The 18,313-nt window shown below is 46.4% G+C and overlaps 1 protein-coding gene across 2 annotated transcripts in view; it reads right to left on the reverse strand.

The window, feature by feature from the left end:
- EPRS1 (glutamyl-prolyl-tRNA synthetase 1) overlaps positions 1 to 18,313 on the reverse strand; it is a 1,308,133-nt gene that overhangs the window by 382,853 nt on the left and 906,967 nt on the right. For both annotated transcript variants that reach the window (XM_069608586.1, XM_069608585.1), the window contains one exon: positions 10,955 to 11,027. In XM_069608586.1, coding sequence (XP_069464687.1) covers positions 10,955 to 11,027 — 73 coding nt within the window. The remainder of the gene's footprint in view (positions 1 to 10,954; positions 11,028 to 18,313) is intronic.

Below are 18,313 nucleotides of genomic sequence, written 5' to 3' on the forward strand. Positions count from 1 at the left end.
TTTGCCCAGCTGTTTTCTGCTAGGAGATCCTGCCTCTGAGACCAGTGACCAGATATTGCCTCGCTGTCCAGAAACTCGGTCAGCTGTTCAAAATACCCCATTCCAGTGCTTGTTGTGGATATTTCCTTTCCCCAACAACCACAAACTACATCTTTTGCTCTGTTACCTTGTATGAGGTCCAATCCCATAGAAATCCCATAACTGCCTTAGCAGAAAACCTTCAAATTGTCAGATTCCTCTGTGCATACTGTCCTTGATCTCTAAGTGTTTGCGCCATTCTTCCACTCATTTTTGTCATTGTGTAAGTCCTTAGTACTATTTTGATTAAATTAATTAATTCTCCCTAAAAAGGGCACATTGCATGAAGGATTTACAACTGCAGCATAACCTTTCTATTCACGGGTGGCGTTTCTCTTTTCTGCCCCCTAAAATCTAGTTTAAGTGAAACTTGCCCTTTCCTTTCCAAACCGATTTTCTCTGTCAACTGCTTTTATTTTTAAAACCTAATTTCCTTTCCCATTGAGAATCTCATCATGTCATTAATTTAGTGTCACTCTCGTTTGCATATTATCCCTGTGATGTGCATCTGTAATTCAGCATAAAAACTGCATTCCGATTCTGTCTATTTCACCCGTTTTTCACACTGTTTTGACCTTTAAACCTGTGTAAATTAGCAAATGCAATTTCTACGCGTGTGATTTGGCTGCACTGTGTTGTGACTTCAAAGTTGATTTTGAACAATATGCCTGTTGTTGGAACCTTGCCTTGTAGTTGCTAGTGTTCTTACATCCCTGATACTGTTATAACAGTATAACATTCAACAATGAATGAGGTTGAATTTAACTCATTCATTCAACCGCACATTTAAATTAAATATTTAGTAGTTCCAAGTGCTATTTTATGCAATCCGATTTTGCCTCCCATTTCGTGGGGTGGGGGAAAGGTCAGATTTTAATTCTGTTTGCTGCATAGAATACCCGACTCCATGCTGCTCCTTTCTATCCACTCAAAATTCGATTAATAGGGGTTTGAGAGAGCATTGCAGGGGGAAATCTCAACTCGGGTGCCATCTACTCGAACAGTAAAATTGCTCCCATTCATCTGTACTTTGGATACGTTATACTATAAGGTCAAACTAAGTGTATTTCATTAATTTACCTTGTAATTATAACCCCATCGGTGATTGCTGCCCAATATTAAATGTGAGGTTTTCTTTGAATTATTAAATAAATATTGTATTATCACACACCGGCCTGGTTCATGGTCCATTGTGACCCGGGGTATTTGTACAAGGCGTGCGAGACGGGTTGGGTGCCAGCTCAATCCGAATTCTAGGAAATTAAGTAAAAGTGTTTTAGTTGTGCGCTGCATCCTAAGCTAGTGGCAAGAGTCCTGGTCTGGTGTGTGACGCCCAATTAGAATCCTTAACAGCACTAAAGATGATGCTACTCCATATATATATATATATATATATCTATATCTCGGGCACTGCCCAACGATTTACCAGACTCTCACTTTGTGGACCTGAAAAAAGAAAATGGTACGATTCCTGTGGGAGGGGAAAAAGTAACGGATGGGCTATAGATTGCTGTTGCGGCCCAGAGAGAAGGGAGGGTGGGGCTCCCAGAGATGCGCACCTATTATAGAACGGCTCAATTCCCGAGCCCTAATCCTCCACCAGCGCAAGGACAGGGACAAGCAGTGGGTAGGCATGAAGAATCACAAATTTAGGCCAGTTACGTTGGGAGAATGGCTCTGGACACACGCTACAGCAGCCCCCAAGAGTGAACCTACATAGGATTCTTGGGCCACGAGGGGGCGAGGCCACGCGCATGGAGTGAAGTCGGCTTTCACCTGTGCTCCTGCCCATGATCCTATAACGGCAGATTTAACAGCGCTTATTCGGAAAGCACAAAGATATAAATTTGTGTAAATAAATAGGAACCCATTTGCTGCACTCGACCGCATTTCCAGAAGAAATCGGAGCTTGCAAAGCGGTGAACAAAGTGTTTGTAAGGGCTCCCCTCCGCAACACCCAAGATGGCGGCCTCCGACGCCAATGCTAACTAAGCGCAGAATCAGCACAAACACACGGAGAACCGGGGGACCTCCTGGCTGGGACCGTTCCCTGCGGCCCTTCTGTGTGTGGCCGAGGCGCTGCGCCCCCGACGCTTGACCGAGCGGAGCGTGGCGCTGCGTCGTACTCTTAACGCGGACGCGACGAGAGAAAGATCCTGTAGCTCGTACCGCTTCTTGCCCGCATCATCAAGGGGGCAGGCGCCGGTTCCGGTAATTACAGGGGGGCCCGCCGGATATTTGTACAGCGGGTCCGCTCCATCGAACGGGAGACTGCAAGTGAGCACGGCAGACGCCCTCCACGGATCATACGCTGCTCGTCTGCTGGCGTGGTGACAGGAGGTGGATCTGGAGGAGGAGACCCGGCGGCGGAAACTGGTTCAGATCTAATGAATCTGGGTTATTTTATGGAGGACAGTGAAGCGCTTTCATAACAAGACATTTGCAAATGTGCCGGAGTAGCAGTGCTTGGGCCCACGTTTGGGGAATGTTGGATGTTACGGTACGCTGCTCGAGCCTCTGAGCTCGGATCAATCTGATCGGGCCCTCTACCGCACACCTTCTCAGGGCCACCAATTATGGTCTGCGGAGGTGGTATGTGAGGACTCCTAGTTATGCCACACACTGCTCCTCGATGCTGGCTATTGTGGACCTCAACGGGGGGGTACCGGCTCCGGTACATAAGTAGTAGGCATTGTAGTAGGCATTGTTTTTTGGGAACACTGGAAAGCCACGCTAGCGCCCAAAGGCAAGGATCCAGTTCCGCCTACCTGAACTAGTTTGTGGGTTACTGAAACGTACGTTTGTGGGCTGGGAACCTGCGATGGGTCGTATGGCCCGGTGGAGCGAACTCTAGCTCGACACCTGGTATCTGATTTACAACCGCTCAACACTTCGGCACAGGCCACCCACAGCAATCATTTGTGCTGACTCCCATTCTGATCAGAAGGCTATAATTCGTGACGCACTATATAAATCTAGAACCATTGTGCAGGGCCGTGTCGCCTCCAAAAAACAGGTCAAAAATTGCGACTATGGACGCCTTTACGACAGCCATGCCGAAGCAACAACCGCAGCAGGTAGTCTCGCCAGTGAGACACTCAAATACTGCTGGCTATTGCAGCCTTACGTACATCTTTGGAAGACAAAATTGGTGAAATCAGATCGGACATACAATTGATGAGGCAAGACGCCCGCAACTTAACCGAACGAGTGACCACTGCTGAAGCTTCCCTACAAGAAACTGGTGAAACCACACGTGAACTGAAAGCAAAGGTTCAAGAGCTAGTATCAACTGTGGCCAGATTAGAATTTCGCGCTGAAGATGCGGAAGGACGCGCTCGCCGCAATAATGTCCGAATTCTCGGGGTCCCGGAGGACATGGAGGGTCGGAACTCCACTGAGTTTGTTGAAACGTTGCTACTTCAAGAAATTGGTGCAGATAACCTCACCCAAGGGTTCTCAATAGAACGTGCTCACAGATCTCTTCAGAAAAGGCCACCACCGGGATCATACCCACGTCCGATTATAGCTAAGATTTTAAACTTCCACGACAGGGAGATAATATTGCGGTTTTCAGGAGGGCGGAGAGATCAAAGGGAATGATGCTACAATAGTCATATACCCAGACTATACCCCCATGGTGCAACGAGCGAGGAACTCCTTTATACCAATAAAAGCAAGATTAAGGAAACTCGACCTTAAGTACATGCTATTGTACCCAGCAAGACTTAAGGTACTGCAGAAAGGGAAGGCAATCTTCCTTGAGACTCCAACTGCCGCAAACATGTGGCTTGAGCATAATAACCTGGCTGACGACATTGAGGAACCCACGAAAAGGATATAGCAGATGAAGAATTGATTGGTACTGTTTAGGAGTGTGCCCATGGCGCTGAGTAACTACGATTCGGTCTAAGCAATTCCACTTAACGCCGCAATGAATAGACATTCTAACTGGGCAGGAGCACGAAGGCCCAACTGCGAGTTCACCAACGACCCGCTGGGGGCAGTTACTTGTTTTCTTTGGTTAAATCATCCGTCGTGATGGAAGTTAATATAGTTGATAAGTCTCCGGAACACAAAGTAAAGATGAGAGATGGGTGGGCTGAATCTGCAGATTGGTGGGGTTTGAATTTACAACTACGGGGTCTCCGGGGGAACTTAACCATGTTACCTGAAGGCCCGTATGGAAGGTGGACAGATCTTGGACCCCCTAGTAAAACCCCCATGGCTGCACAAATTAGAATAATGACATGGAATGTGCATGGCCTAAGCACCTATCTCCGCAGAAATAGAATTAAATCTTATCTATATAGGAAAAAAGTGGGCATAGCTCTGCTACAGGACACGCACTGCACAGCCGAATCAGAGGCCAGATTTGGGGAACACTGGGTGGGACAAGGCTTTGGGGCTCCCTACTCCAGGTTTGCAAGAGGGGTTTACACCTGGCTCAGCCCCCATGTACCGTTTCGACTCACTAAGATGGTTAAAGACCCGGAAGGTAGATATGTGGTGTTATGGGGTACCCTCGATCAAACAGAAATATGCATTGTGAACTCATACTTCCCCCAATAATAATATCCCGTTGCACTTGAAAGAGCTAAACTCTAAATTGACGCAATACAGATATGTTTTTTTATATGGGGGGGGGGGTGATTTGAATTGTGTCCACAACCCTAGATTAGATAGGTCCTGGCCTTCGCCTAAGGCCCCCTCATCAGCCACCACGTCCCTGAAAGCCATGACTGAGGGACTGGTTCTGGCAGATGTCTGGTGGGAATTACACCCAGAAGAAAAAGGTTATTCATACTTCTCGTCCCCACACGCCCTCCACACTAGGCTGGACTATTTCTTCCTGGGGAGGGAACACTTAGCACAGATAGGGGAAGCGCAATACCTGGGAAGAACTATTTCAGACCACTCTCCGCTTCTAATAATATGGAACCCTATAGGCCCAAAACCTCCCATTCCCATGTGGAGAATGCCTGTGGAGGCCCTGAAAGATCTGGCATTTAAAGAAGAACTACGTGAGTCCATAGATAACTATATAACGGAGAACACTGGGAGTGTTGAGCCCATCAATACGTTAGGTGGAATTAGGAAAATACTGTGCAGCGAATCAGACAAGAAGGAACAAGAAATCTCAAATCTAGAAGCTGCCCCTGTAGACACCCCGAAGAGAGAGGAAGAACTCAGAACTCTCAGAGGGGATTGTGCTGAAGCATGGAGTAGGTTAGCTAAATTTGATTATGTTACCAGAACGAATAGAGGGCATGCAGAAGCTGACAAGCCTGGTCGGTTGCTAGCTTGGCTTTGCAAGAAAGAGCACCCCAGGCACATAACCACTTCACTACGGGATGAATCCGACGTAAGTCATAATACTCAACAGGGTGTTAATGACACTTAAATGTTTTTACGCACAACTATACTCCCATGCACACCAGATCCCCCAGGATCAAATGTTAGATACACTCGAAGAGATCGGCCTGCCCAAATTAACCCCAACGCAGTTTGAAGCCCTGGACATAGACATCACACCTGAGGACATAACTGAAGCAATTAGTTCCCTGGCGACATGTAAGGCTAGCAACAGGCTGCCACTGGAATTTTACAAAACATATGAACCCTCTAACACCGCTATTGCACAAAGTCTTCTTAGAAACCTATGAAAGGGGAACCCTACCCGATAGCATGAGGGAAACTCTAGTGGTTCCAATGCTCGAGCCAAATAAACTCGCAGATAGGTGCTAAGGTGTTAAAATACTCACAACAATCCTGGCCAAGAGGCTGTCCCGGGTAATAGGAGACATAGTACATACAGATCAAAATGGCTTTGTGCCTGGTCGTAATACGACCATAAACTTACACAGGCTTCAGCACATAATAGCCCAAACTGACATGAGTGAGGAACGCTATGCACTATTGTCCTTAGACGCCATCAAGGCATTTGATTCTATATATTGGGAATGGTTAGTGGCAGTTTTGGAGGGCTTCGGCTTTGGCCAGGGGTTTGTTAGATGGATTAAAATCCTCTATAATAAGCCTAGAGCGCGGCTGGGAGATGTGTTTCGGAATCATGGGACATCTGCAGGGGAACTAGGCAGGGCTGCCCGCTCTCACCCATACTTTATATATTAGGGCTGGAGCCCATTGCCATTTACTTTAGACATACATTTTTCGATGCGGGCATAAGGGTGGGTGGGGTAGATCATATCTCTTTGTACGCTGACGACGTACTGATATACGTCAATAACCCTCTGCTTAATGTGCCAACGATGCTGGCGGTCCTCGACAATTATGCCAAGGTTTCAGGAATACAATTCAGTAGAACCAAATCCTGCCTGTTTCCCCTGGCCGGACTGAAATGTAAGACTGCTGAGGAACTCCCTTCAGTGGGCATAGAATGGAAGACCTCCTCATTCCGATACCTCGGGATTCAGATAAGGCATACCCCAGAGCAGATGCACGAACATAACACGAAGGCGGCACTACCGGCGCTGCGTAAATCTATAGGATTCTGGGCTAGGTTGCCTCTATCCATGATGGGCAGGGCATCTATAGTCAAAATGATTGTTCTTCCTAGATTTTTATATGGGTTCTAAAATGTGCACTTTATTGCTAAACCTTTCTTTCAACTAATAGATACGATAATCCGGGACTTCCTATGGGGGAGTGGCAGACATCGGGTAGCCCTGTCCACATTGGTGCTACTCTATAGACTAGGTGGTATCCAACTACAGAATTTAGAGAAATATTACCTTGCTGCCCAACTGGGGTTTGTGGCCCGATGGTTAGCAGATGAGGCTACTTCTGAGACCCCTTTGTTATGTCCATGATCCGTCCGGTACGATTGAAGGAGTTAGTTTGGGCCCCGCCCCACAAGCCTACTGAGCAATACGCCCTTTCTGGCGACCCTGGGCAGGAAAATATGGCATAGAACCAATAAGGTCATGTAACTGAAGCAACCGTACTCCCCAGAAATGACATTAATCTCAGGGCTACATAAGGCTGATACTGGTCTAGATAATGTCCGGCTCTGGGAGAGAAAAGGAGTGTACACTTCAGGTGATCTGTATGCCGAGGGTACCTTTCGTGAGTTTTCGGTGTTACGGGCGGTTGACGATATTCCTTCGGGTCAATACCTCTGGTACCAGAAGATTTGTCAAATGGCAACTACAAAATGGGATAACTGGCCCGAGGAACCGGACGCTGATCCCTTTATAACACTGCTTTATAATTTGGATAATTTGGGAGAAGGCAGGAGGGTGGTGTCCCAGATATATATTCACCTATGTGACACTCCCAACCCTCGAAGCTCAGAACTAAGGTCCAAATGGGAGACAGACATGGGATGTGAGATGACGGATAAGGAATGGGACAGAGCACTACGGTTCCCCAGACAGGTCTCTAGAAACCATAGATTCCGGTTGATACAGATAAATGTGCTATACCGCACGTATCCAACCCCATGCAGACTGGCTACATTCAACACCTCCATACAACCAACTGCACCTGGTGTGAGGCAGATAACGCGGACCTGATCCACATGTTATGGAACTGCAACAAGTCTCAAACCCTTTGGTCTAAAATAAGGCAAACATGTGAAGAGGCAGGGATAACCAGGTATGATTGGACTCCATCTGAGTGCCTTTTGGGGATCTACCCCAGACTAGCTAAATTCAAGCACTCGGTTAAACTGATGGACTTAATGTGTATTATAGCTAAAAGAACTATGGCAATGTCATGGAAGAAACCCACAGGCCCAATTTTCACGATCTGGCGAAGAGAATTTGAGAAATGGGCGAGCGCAGAAACGATCGCCTGGGAGGACAGTGTAACCAGATCCACTGAGGACTCGAGCATGGCACTAACTGCATGGAAAGACACCATGGCAAAATAGTTCCATTCTTCGGACGATAAACCCCCTTGCACATTCCACCCGGAGAGAACCTCAACTCCAGGAAGCGTACTAGGGCATTTTGAATGGGGCCATCACAAACTCATATGGCTTCTGAATTGGCTGCCTTTTTCCCCCTCCCCCCTTCCACTACCCAGACACCCACCTTGTTGATGAACCTACAGGACATTGTGTATGATAATCCAGGAGACAGTTCATGTTAATTTGTTGTTTATAAGTTGTTGTTTAAGCGCAGCAGTATATTAGCGAAAAGATCTGTTACTTTGACACTGGCGAAATTTTCACCAGTGTTGCTGTTTTTGTAATTCTATACTAAATGCCAATAAACAAATTTTAAAATACAAAATAAGATTCTTGGGCCACTTTGGAGGCTGTGGAGGATCAGGATGGAGATGAGAGGCGTTACGACCTGGCAAACGCCATTAAGCAATATATGGGCCACCCCGGTACGCGACCGTATAGTCTGTCACGAGAGGTTTCAGGATTGGAGAGAGTTAGCAAAGTCCTTAAAGGGGAAAAGTTCATAGACATGGAGAAGATGGAAGAGATACTGAATATAGGCAAAATATCAGTGTTCCAATACCTGCAACTCAAAGGGGTACTAATGTCAGGGGACTAGAAGGGGATGTTACAGAGAGAGTTAACAGGGGTGGAAAAGATACTGGATACAGCAAGGGAACGTGGGGACTTAAATATGTACTGAGCTCTCTTGGAGGCACATGGGGAAATAATTGGTAAGAAAAAGTGTGAGAAAGGCCTGGGAATGGAGATGGAAGCGGGGCAGTGGGAGAAATGTGCAAATATGCACCGTACATCGGTGGCATGCCAATATAAACTCCATGGACTCAAACTCCTATACAGGTGACAATGGGACCCGGCACGGCTATCCAAGATGTTTCCAAGGGCGGATCCTCATTGCTGGAGGAAATGTGGGCAAGTGGTGGATTATTGGCATATGTGGTGGGGTTGCGACAGGGTGCAGCAGTATTGGACCCCCTATTAGTTCTGTTTGGAAAGGAAAATGAGGAGGGGGACTGGGGTGAAGCTCCCACACATGCCACACTACCTACTTTTGGTGGCCAGAGCCTGCCTGGGGGATGGAAAGGGGAAGGACTCCCGAGTGAAAAAGAGTGGGCCTCAAAGGCCCTGGATTTGTACAGAATGGAGGAAATGACCAGACAAGTACACTGGCTCTCCCTGATGAAGTCTATGGAATGGCCCCATTACTTTAAAGATACGACCAGGAGAGCCGGCTGAGGGGAGTAGAGAGAGTGGGGACATTGGGACCAGAGAGGAGAAGTGAACCGACAGACCTAAACGTCCCCAAAGGAATGGAACAATCGATCCAAGGGAGGGTGAAATGAAGTAGAAAAGGAGGAGGAATGAACATAGGGGTGTGCTTGAAACTAGGCCCCGAGATGGAAAGATGGACAGATGGATCTCATGACCAACTAAGTGGCAAGGACTCATGGTACGCAATAGCACGAATAGACACAGAAGCTGGACTAATGACTTTGAAGGCATCCCTGGAGTAGCAATCTCGAAACAGTAGATAAAGGAAAGGAAAGTTGGGGGGGGGCTGGGAGCGAGGGGGGGTTAGGGTGGTGAGTTTGGGGTGCGATAGTTCTTATTTTAAGGGGGAAAAATCTGAAACTTTAAATGATACAAATTTAAATGAAAAGTTGCCATTACATGTAATTTCAGCGCATCAATAAAACCAATTTGGAAAAAAAAAATTTAAAAAATGTGAAAACCAAAGTTATACAGTTTTCAAAACATAATAAAAAGCCTCGTTATAAATGGCGCTTGGAAAATACATTTAGTCTATTTAGGCTTCCCAATTTGTGGCTTACCTCGTAAATTACTTGTCATCAATTCATTGAAACACAAAGCTCAATTCCTAATTTCTCAGATGATTAGGATCAATCTCAGATACATGAGGTTTTCAGTAAAGCCGGTTTTAATTTTTACGAGGGAAAAGTCATTCTGAAATTAATATATGGCCTAGAACTATTATGGTTCCTGGGTTTTAGCATTTTTAGATCAGATCGAGCACGTTATTTGGAGTAAAGTCCCTAACGCAGTACCTATAGCTGCCATAAGATATGAACTTTACCTCAGATCGCTTCAAGTAAGAGTGAAGTGGAGACTTCTGGCACTGTACAGGAGCTTAATAGCCCCTGTGGAAAATACTGTGCAAGAGGATTTGATTAACGCAATTGGTTGTAGCAATGCATTTACAATTAATGATTTGAAAAATCAATGTGAGAGCATACCCTTAAAAGATTGGGAATATCCCTTGGATCTCTGGGAACACCCAGGCTCAATCAAACAATAACCGATAGGTTCCATGAGTACCCGTCCTTAAAACATCTTCAGTTGGAACATAAAAAGTTTGGTGTGGTTGCCCTATATATGAACATCTTTCCCAACCGCTACCAAAGAGAAGAAATATTGTGACTTCAGTGGAATTTGTTTACAACTAGGGACGTTTTCTTGAGAAGGAAACACCTAAACACTTAAAACACCTAATGACAAGTGTGTGGCATTAAATGAACAACGCACCTTTTTTTTTTGGGAAACTCACACAAGCGCATAATTTAAATGATGATAATGCATGTTGGAGGAGGTGCCTAGGGGGTTGTCCTACGTCTGTGGGTTTAGCAATCACTGTTTTTTTTTAGATGTTTAAAACTGAGCAAGTAGGTGGATCGCTTGCGTCAGGTCTTGTTTATGGTATTTAGACAGCAATTTTATGCATGGGATTTTAAAATAATGTTGAAAATCTTTATCATTTTGCATATTGTCATTTTGGAATTTTATCGTTTGATACAATGTGATGAATGTTTGTATTTTTGGTTAGTAAATTGTAATTATGAATGTTGATTTTATATTGTAAAGGTTGACGCTTGCTTTAGCCATATACAAATAAATAAATCAATAAATAAATCAGATACCTACCCGTTTCACTGGTTGGGCGTACAGCTATTGGTTCAGCCAGCTCGGTTTTACCAGACCTGGTAACCCATGCAACCTAAAACAAACAAAAGCATTTTATTGGTATGTTTGAGGAATTATATAAAGAAAAGCATGACAACTACAGGAATGCATTCATAATTGTATCCATTATTCCTCTTTGAGGTCAGCCCCCATTGACCAGTGGCTAAAAAACATTACTTACCTCTTGGTAATGTTCTTTCCGAAAGATGTTCATCCATTCCTACCGTAAGGCAAAACAACTCGGGAGGTCCACCCTGCCAAAACAGGCGCCAAGCTTTTTTAGGGAATCCAAGCAGTAATGTTTAGCAAACGTGAGCAGAGAAGCACATGTGCTTGACAAATGTCCAAGACCGACCCCCCCCCCCCTCTGTAGGGCAGAAATGGCAGCCAGCCCTCTTGTAGTATAAGCCCTGAGAGGTTCAGGTACATCCTTTCCAGCCAGATCATAGCATTCCAAGATGCAGAGAATGATACAAGTTACTTACCTGTAACTCCTATCATCAAGCTTTGGTATCGTTCAGGGATTCACATGCTCTTGAATATTCACCGTCTGGCTTGGCAACATTACAGCACTTTACCTTTATATAGTTTAAACCGCTTGTCACTTTAGTGCTTTATTAGTCATTTTGGGTCATACTGCCCACAACCAATTAGACAGGTCCCCTTAGCTCGACCCCTGGTGGCCATCTTCAGATTTGGCAGAGCACGTAATGTGGCAGAATGAGCCAAGAAGAGCCAAAGAGGGGTAGAGGGGAGGGTCGCATTTGAATTCATGGAAGATAATGCTGGACAATAGGAGTTACAGGTAAGTAATGTATTCCTTCCCCAACATGCTTGAATAAGATTATAGAGGTGTACATATACACAATCAAAAACGGGCAGAGGCACAGCTCAACAGAAGTAACCAAACTCACCTCTAGGACACACCTCATGTGAACAGGTTGTGAAGCTCTACCTGGCCGACTTGGGACTCATCCCTGGAATTCCTAATGATACAGTAGAACCATGTGAAGGTATGGATAAACCTCCACGTGGCGGCACTGCAGATGTCGAGCATGGGAACACCAGACTGGAACGCTGTAGTAGAAGTCACGACTCTGAGTGTGCTCTTGGTCTTCCTGGAAGGGGCCTGTTGGATGATGGCAGTGGGAAAAGCACACCGACAGCTACCTCGATATGGGTGACTTTAAATGGGCTGTACCCTTGCTGACAGGCCCAAGAGAAACAAACAGTTGCAACTACTATCAGAACTTTCTTCTACAAGCCACATAGAACTTGAGGGCTCTGGCAACATCTAGAGTGTGTAGGGAATCGCTCCCCCAGAGCCGAAGGAGAGGCAAAAAATACTGGAAACATCAAGGTGGAAAAAGGAACATTCATCATGACTGGTAAAAACTCAAGTTGGGAGGTTTATAGAAGAGAAACCTCAGGAAGGTTCTGTGTAGAGGCTTGAAGGGTGGGCCCATTAGCTTTTAGAGAACTACTTTGAGTTCCCAAGCTAGAGCAGGTGCTCCAACGTGCGAACGACTGTGAAACACTCCCTGTGAGACAAGAGGGAAGGCGTACCTGCGGCATGGGTGTAGCGTGTGATGCCGCTAAATGAACCTTGATGGAAGAGTGTGCTAGCCCAGCTTCTGCTACCGACAGGAGGTATGGCAAGACTTGTGCAGTCTTAACGTGTAACGGATTCAGTTGCTGAGCTGCACACCATAGGGTAAAGCGTTTCCACTTGCTTTTGTAGCAGGACAACGTAGATGTTGCTCTTGCCCCGAATAGGATCGTCTTGCATTGCAGCGGTAACAGAATGCTCCCAAACTCTAAGGCTGCAGGAGCCAGGCCGCCATGCTGCGGGATGCTGGGTCGTGGTGTAGCACTGATCCGCTGTCAAATCGGGACATGCAGGCATGCATCCTTTAGGTCCAGGGAACACATCCATTCTCCCTCACGGAAAGCCTCTACAATCTATGCTGGCGTTATCTTGAATTATTTGAGTGGTAGGTAAAGGTTGAGATAAGACAGGTCGAGTACCACCCTCAGGACACCCCGATTCTTTTTTAGATGTCAAAAAATCTGGAATAGTAACCATAAACCCTTTAAGTCGGGGGCACCTGCTCCACCACCTGGTTCTGAATGAGAGAAGCAATATCCAACATCAAAACTGGGGAACCCATCTGCAACAAGGGGGGTAAAACTGGGTGCAGGTAGGGGACAGGGAGACTAAACTCTCCTGAAAACACAGAAAGCACCAAGGAGTCTTTTACAAGAGAACACCACTGCATCTTGAGAGCCAATCTACCCCCAACTGGTGAAGGGTGGACTGGGACACCACCCTCATTGTTTCTTGGACTCAGAGGCTGGGTTGGTGGAGGGGGACTGAAAGAACCCTTTTGGGGTGGTCCACTGGTGCTTGCACCTAGGTGGATTCGGCAACCTGTCTGGACCTGCAGTCCTGGAAGCCCCCGAAGGATACGAAAGACCAGTTCCACTGCTCTGACCTGCCCTGCAACCCAAAAGACTTTGGTTCCGGCTTGGTCAAGACTGCCAGGGATTTTGCCATCTGGGAGCTAGTCTTTTTATTGAGCTCCTCGTCCGTAGAGGAGTGGAAGAGCTCTGCCGCTTCGAAAGGAAGATCCAGGATATGCTGTTGCACATCCGTGGTGCATTTGGTGATATGCAACCATGCCACTCGCTGCATGTCTATAGCCACGCATATTCCTCTTGCTGCCGTGTCAATGTGAGCCACGGTTGATTCCAGCAAGTCCTGTGCCACTACTTTTGCTTCTTCCAGTCCTGCCTTGAAAGTGGCCTGCCTGTTGAAAGGGAGGTCTGCTAGGAAGTCCGCAATTTCCCTTTGATTGGTGGTTGCCAAGATAGCACCTGCATTTGCCTGTCTTAGGTGAAGCCCTGAATTTGCATTCACCTTCCTTCCTAAGCCTCCTACAGCTTGTCTTCCTTGCTGAGAAAGGCTGCAGCCAAAGTCCCCGATGCCCCCTGAAGTCTGCGGCTTAGCGTAAAATGATGCTGCCGCAATTAAAGATTAATGTGGCTGCGAGCGTGAGGAGAGGAGCATGGACTCTCCCTCCATCTGCCTATGTGTGGCTTGAGCCAAACCTTTGTTGCTAGCGCGGACACATCTTTTAAATGTATACCCGACTTGCTGTGTGCCCTAAGCGGCAGCACCTCCGCCCGCACGCCAGCCTCTTCAGGGAAGGTAGCCCCAAAAATGTTGCTAGCCCTTCCAAGCAGTCACGGAAGGCCTTGGCTCTGAGGCCTCCACATCCTAATCTCTGTGTGTCTGCTTGCGATGCCCCCCGTTGCCCTGTGCCACATGCCCTTGAGCCCCTAAAACAGGGTCTGGGGTAGGCTCTGTGTCCTCAGCTTGGGGAGTACCAGACATCCCCCACCCCATCGCCCGGAGGAGGGGTAGATTGAGCCTGCACCTGTGTGGATGCAGCTGGCGCCTCCTGCTGCATAGGAGAAGGGACCACCTCTAATTAAAAATGTAAGGAGGTCCGTCATCTGATGGGACCTCGTGAGCCCTATGAAAAGTTCAAAGAACATGCCCTCGCAGTGCGGTGGTACCAAAGGGGCCGGCGCAATGGGGACTGCTGCCTCGGCTGAGTCCTGCTGTTTAGAGTCTACTGCAGCGTGGTGGACATGGTGTGGTATACTGTGCACCACTGCATGTGAGCGGCAGACCATTACACCTTAGGGGTGAAATCTGGCTTCCACTGGGTCGAAGGCTGCGCAGAGGAGTAGCTGGCAGTAGAGATGTTGCACTTCGTGGGAGATGCATCACGGCCCAATACCGTTTTGCTCATGGAGGACTTACACGACTTACACTTACAGGAATGCACTGGAAGGTACTGCCTGGTGTACAGACAGAGACCCCAGACACCTCGAATGGTAGCTCGGTGCTGGATACGACCTCGGGAGGACCCCCCGGTAGGCTTGGCACGCGCAGGCTTTCACTCTGGCAGTTGAAGGTAAAGGCATCCTCTCAGGCCTAGGGCGGGTACTAGAGCAAACGTGGCCCTCGGGATGTGTCCCAGTATCAGAGCATTGCTGCCCCTCAGTATCAGGAGGACCGGAGTCCCATCGGTCCGAGGACCGGTAACTCTAGAAGTTTTGAGATGTCGGCTGGTGTTCGGTTCTTCAGAACCCCTCCCGCTCGGTGGAATCCCTGGAAAGGAATCCCCCTGGCAGGGTGCTTTAGTAAAGATTTTTGCGCTTACCTGGCCTGCCGTGCTTCTGCGTTGCACTAATTCCTTCAGATGGTCTGGAGGGGATGCCGAGAAGATCTCCTTCCAGCGCACCAAATGGTTCTTCAGCGAGCACGGCTTCAGTACTTGGCAGGCCGCACAATCTTCCCAACGATGACCCGCACCTAAACACTGGAGACAGAATATGTGCGGATCCAAGGGGGGACACCCATACAATAATGCTTGAAATGAGATGGGACGTAGGAGTACCCTATTCTGCAGCTGCTGTCTGAAGGATTTACACTCGAAGAGAGTGATGTGTAAGAGTTTTTCTTTTGCCAGCCAAATACCTCTGCTGTGTAATCCTCCCGTGTGGGCTTCCCAACCCTCTAGGGAAGCATCCGTGGTCAATGTGGCTTGATGTCCCAATAGATGAAAAGGTGCTCCTTGAGTGAGATTGTGCTGACAGCACCACCATTGGAGAGCTCCCAGGACCCTAATATCTGTCGCAAATGGGTGTCATGGAACTCTTGAAGTGGTCTCATCTGGAGCCTGCAGTGTGTGATAATGGGATGCAAGATGACAACATCCACATGAGGAACTTGAGAAGGTGAACTGATACGATCGGCATCCTTGATGGTTGATGGACCTTGTTCAGTATTTTCTTCACCCTCTCCTCTGAAGGTGTGGCGACACACACACACACAAGAGTGTTGAGACGTGAGCCCAAGAAAAGAGAGTCTTGAGTAGGATGCAAGCATGACTTTGCAAAGTTCACTGAGAATCAGAGGGATGTCAGGCACTGTATGGTATCCCTGATCTGTCGCTTTGCTAGTGTTGGAGATGGAGCGTGCACTAACCAGTTGTCTAGATACGATTAAACATGGATGCCTGAACAAGGGAGGTGGGTTGCCACTGGAGCCTGGTACTTTGTGAAGGTTCTTGAGGCAGAATTCAACCCAAATGGTAGTGCTTTGAACTGGTAGTGTTTGTCCAGGACCTGAAATCAAAGGAAACTCCTGTGTCTCAGATGAATGAGGATGTGAAAGTAAGCATCCTCTAGGCATAGATGTGAGGAAATCCCCTTCTTCCAGTTGGTCTAGGATGTGTTGCAGCGTTACCAGGCAGAACTTTTGAGACTTGAGGAATTTGTTTAACCTCCCGAAGGTCTAGTAAAGTGTTCACTCTCCTGACTTTTTCCTTACCACAAACTATCTGGAGTACACTCCGGAGCCCCAGTGGGATTGGCTTCGATCGCTCCCTTTTTTAGGAGTGACCGTACATCTTGAAGCAGCAGGGCTTTTTTTTCTGCCTTGGAGGGAAGGGGGGGAAGGGTGGACATTTCCGCATAAATTCCAGGGTATGGCCCTGTTGGATGATTTATTGGCGTATATATAGTAGGTCGCACTCCATATTTTTTGTTGTTGGGGGGCTTGTGTTATAATAGGGCGAAAAACCGTATGAGAGAGCAATGAAACACAAGCTACCCCTGTCTCCTGTAGGTTTATTACAGTATAAGCCAACCACTTTATGACATATGAATGATTATATCATTCTGAAATTACTATAAAACACCCAGACTCAGAGTCTGTGTTTAAATCAAATTAACATATTGAGTAATTTATTTTGTGACAATAGTTCTCCTTATTTTAACAATTCATACAAAAAACACATCACATTACAAAACATAAAAAGTATTTCAAGGGTTATATATGAACTTAATTTTCTTAGTATTTCATTTGGTCACAATTTTGCATTTGTTTTCAAAGAAACCTTGTAACACAAATATACTAAATGCAAGTTGATTGTTTCTCAAGTTAATATGTGTTAGGGATGTTATGTCGACGCGTTTCGACCTATTTCTGTAGAATAAACCCCATCCTACAAAAGGTTTTTCCGGAGGCCTTCCTCGGGACAGATGATGATATTGATTCCTTGTGGCTCATAGATCTTCTAACCCTTATTCCTTCCTAGAAAATATAATAAAAAACAAAACCCAGAGCCAGCGGGTTGATCAGTCTGGGTTAAAAACGGTTCGTGTCATGGGTGGGGCTGGTCTACTGACCTCAGTAGAATCCAAACCAGGGACATCTTATTGGGGGTTCCATTCAATGGAGCCATGCATATTTGTTCTGTTGAATAAACATACAGATAATCTGTTGTAGACAAAATGTTCCATGTCTCTTGTCATGGTAAAAATACCAATGGCCGAGGTGGATCAAAAAACCTACCTTGCGTGCGCAATGATGTCTAATGTGGAAGAGAGGAATACCACAGAATCGTCAAAATCGGGTCCTACAAGTTAAACAAAAATACCCCTTGTTATGATGGATCTTTGCATAGTTGAAACTCTCTGGTTAGGTAAAGTCACCTATTAGGGAGCATCTGTTGGTGGCCTGCAGTGTTATTGGGACCATGATGGCACATATGTTTCGCTCTGCCTTGATTGCCAAATAAAGAAAACCTTATATATCTTTTATAATAGCAACATCATCGCGTCACGATTTGATTTCATACATATAACGTTGCATTTGATATAAAAAAAAGTGGGACAGAACTATTCCCCATTGCGAAAATCTAGCAATGTTAATGACCAATGGCATAGCTTGTTTGTTTGTCTTGGTAACAGCTTGTGCTTGTAGAACTAAACGTTTTTGTCCGTCCATATACGTCGCTTTCTGGTACTGAGGTGTGAACCCTTTCCCTCTGAGGCCGACGTGGACAGATATGACCTTACCTCCCTATTGTGTCGTGTTGTTTAAATCCATGCGACTATTTCTCTGGTTGTTTGGGACGCAGAGTGAAGTAAAACTGGCGTCTCATTCTTCAGTGGCTATTTAAAGGCGCTGTTGTCTAAATAAGGCGTAGAGATAGAAAGAGGACTTATTCTTTTAGCGGTCCCCATCTCGCACATTGTGTTGTGCGTAATATAACCGAAATGTTTCAAATTAGAGTGATGGTATCCCGTCACTTGCGGTATTCTTAGTAAAGGAGCCGTAATTAAATATAGGAATGTTTATTGAAATATTAGTGCATGTATTTGAATTTGACAGTATTGTGTGCATATGTCGAGATGTTTACCACTCTTCATGTTGCCATGAAGAATAGAGATCAGGAG

The sequence above is a fragment of the Ambystoma mexicanum genome, chromosome 4q, assembly GCF_040938575.1.
Source record: "Ambystoma mexicanum isolate Mex_15411 chromosome 4q, UKY_AmexF1_1, whole genome shotgun sequence".
Taxonomy (NCBI): Eukaryota; Metazoa; Chordata; class Amphibia; order Caudata; family Ambystomatidae; genus Ambystoma; species Ambystoma mexicanum.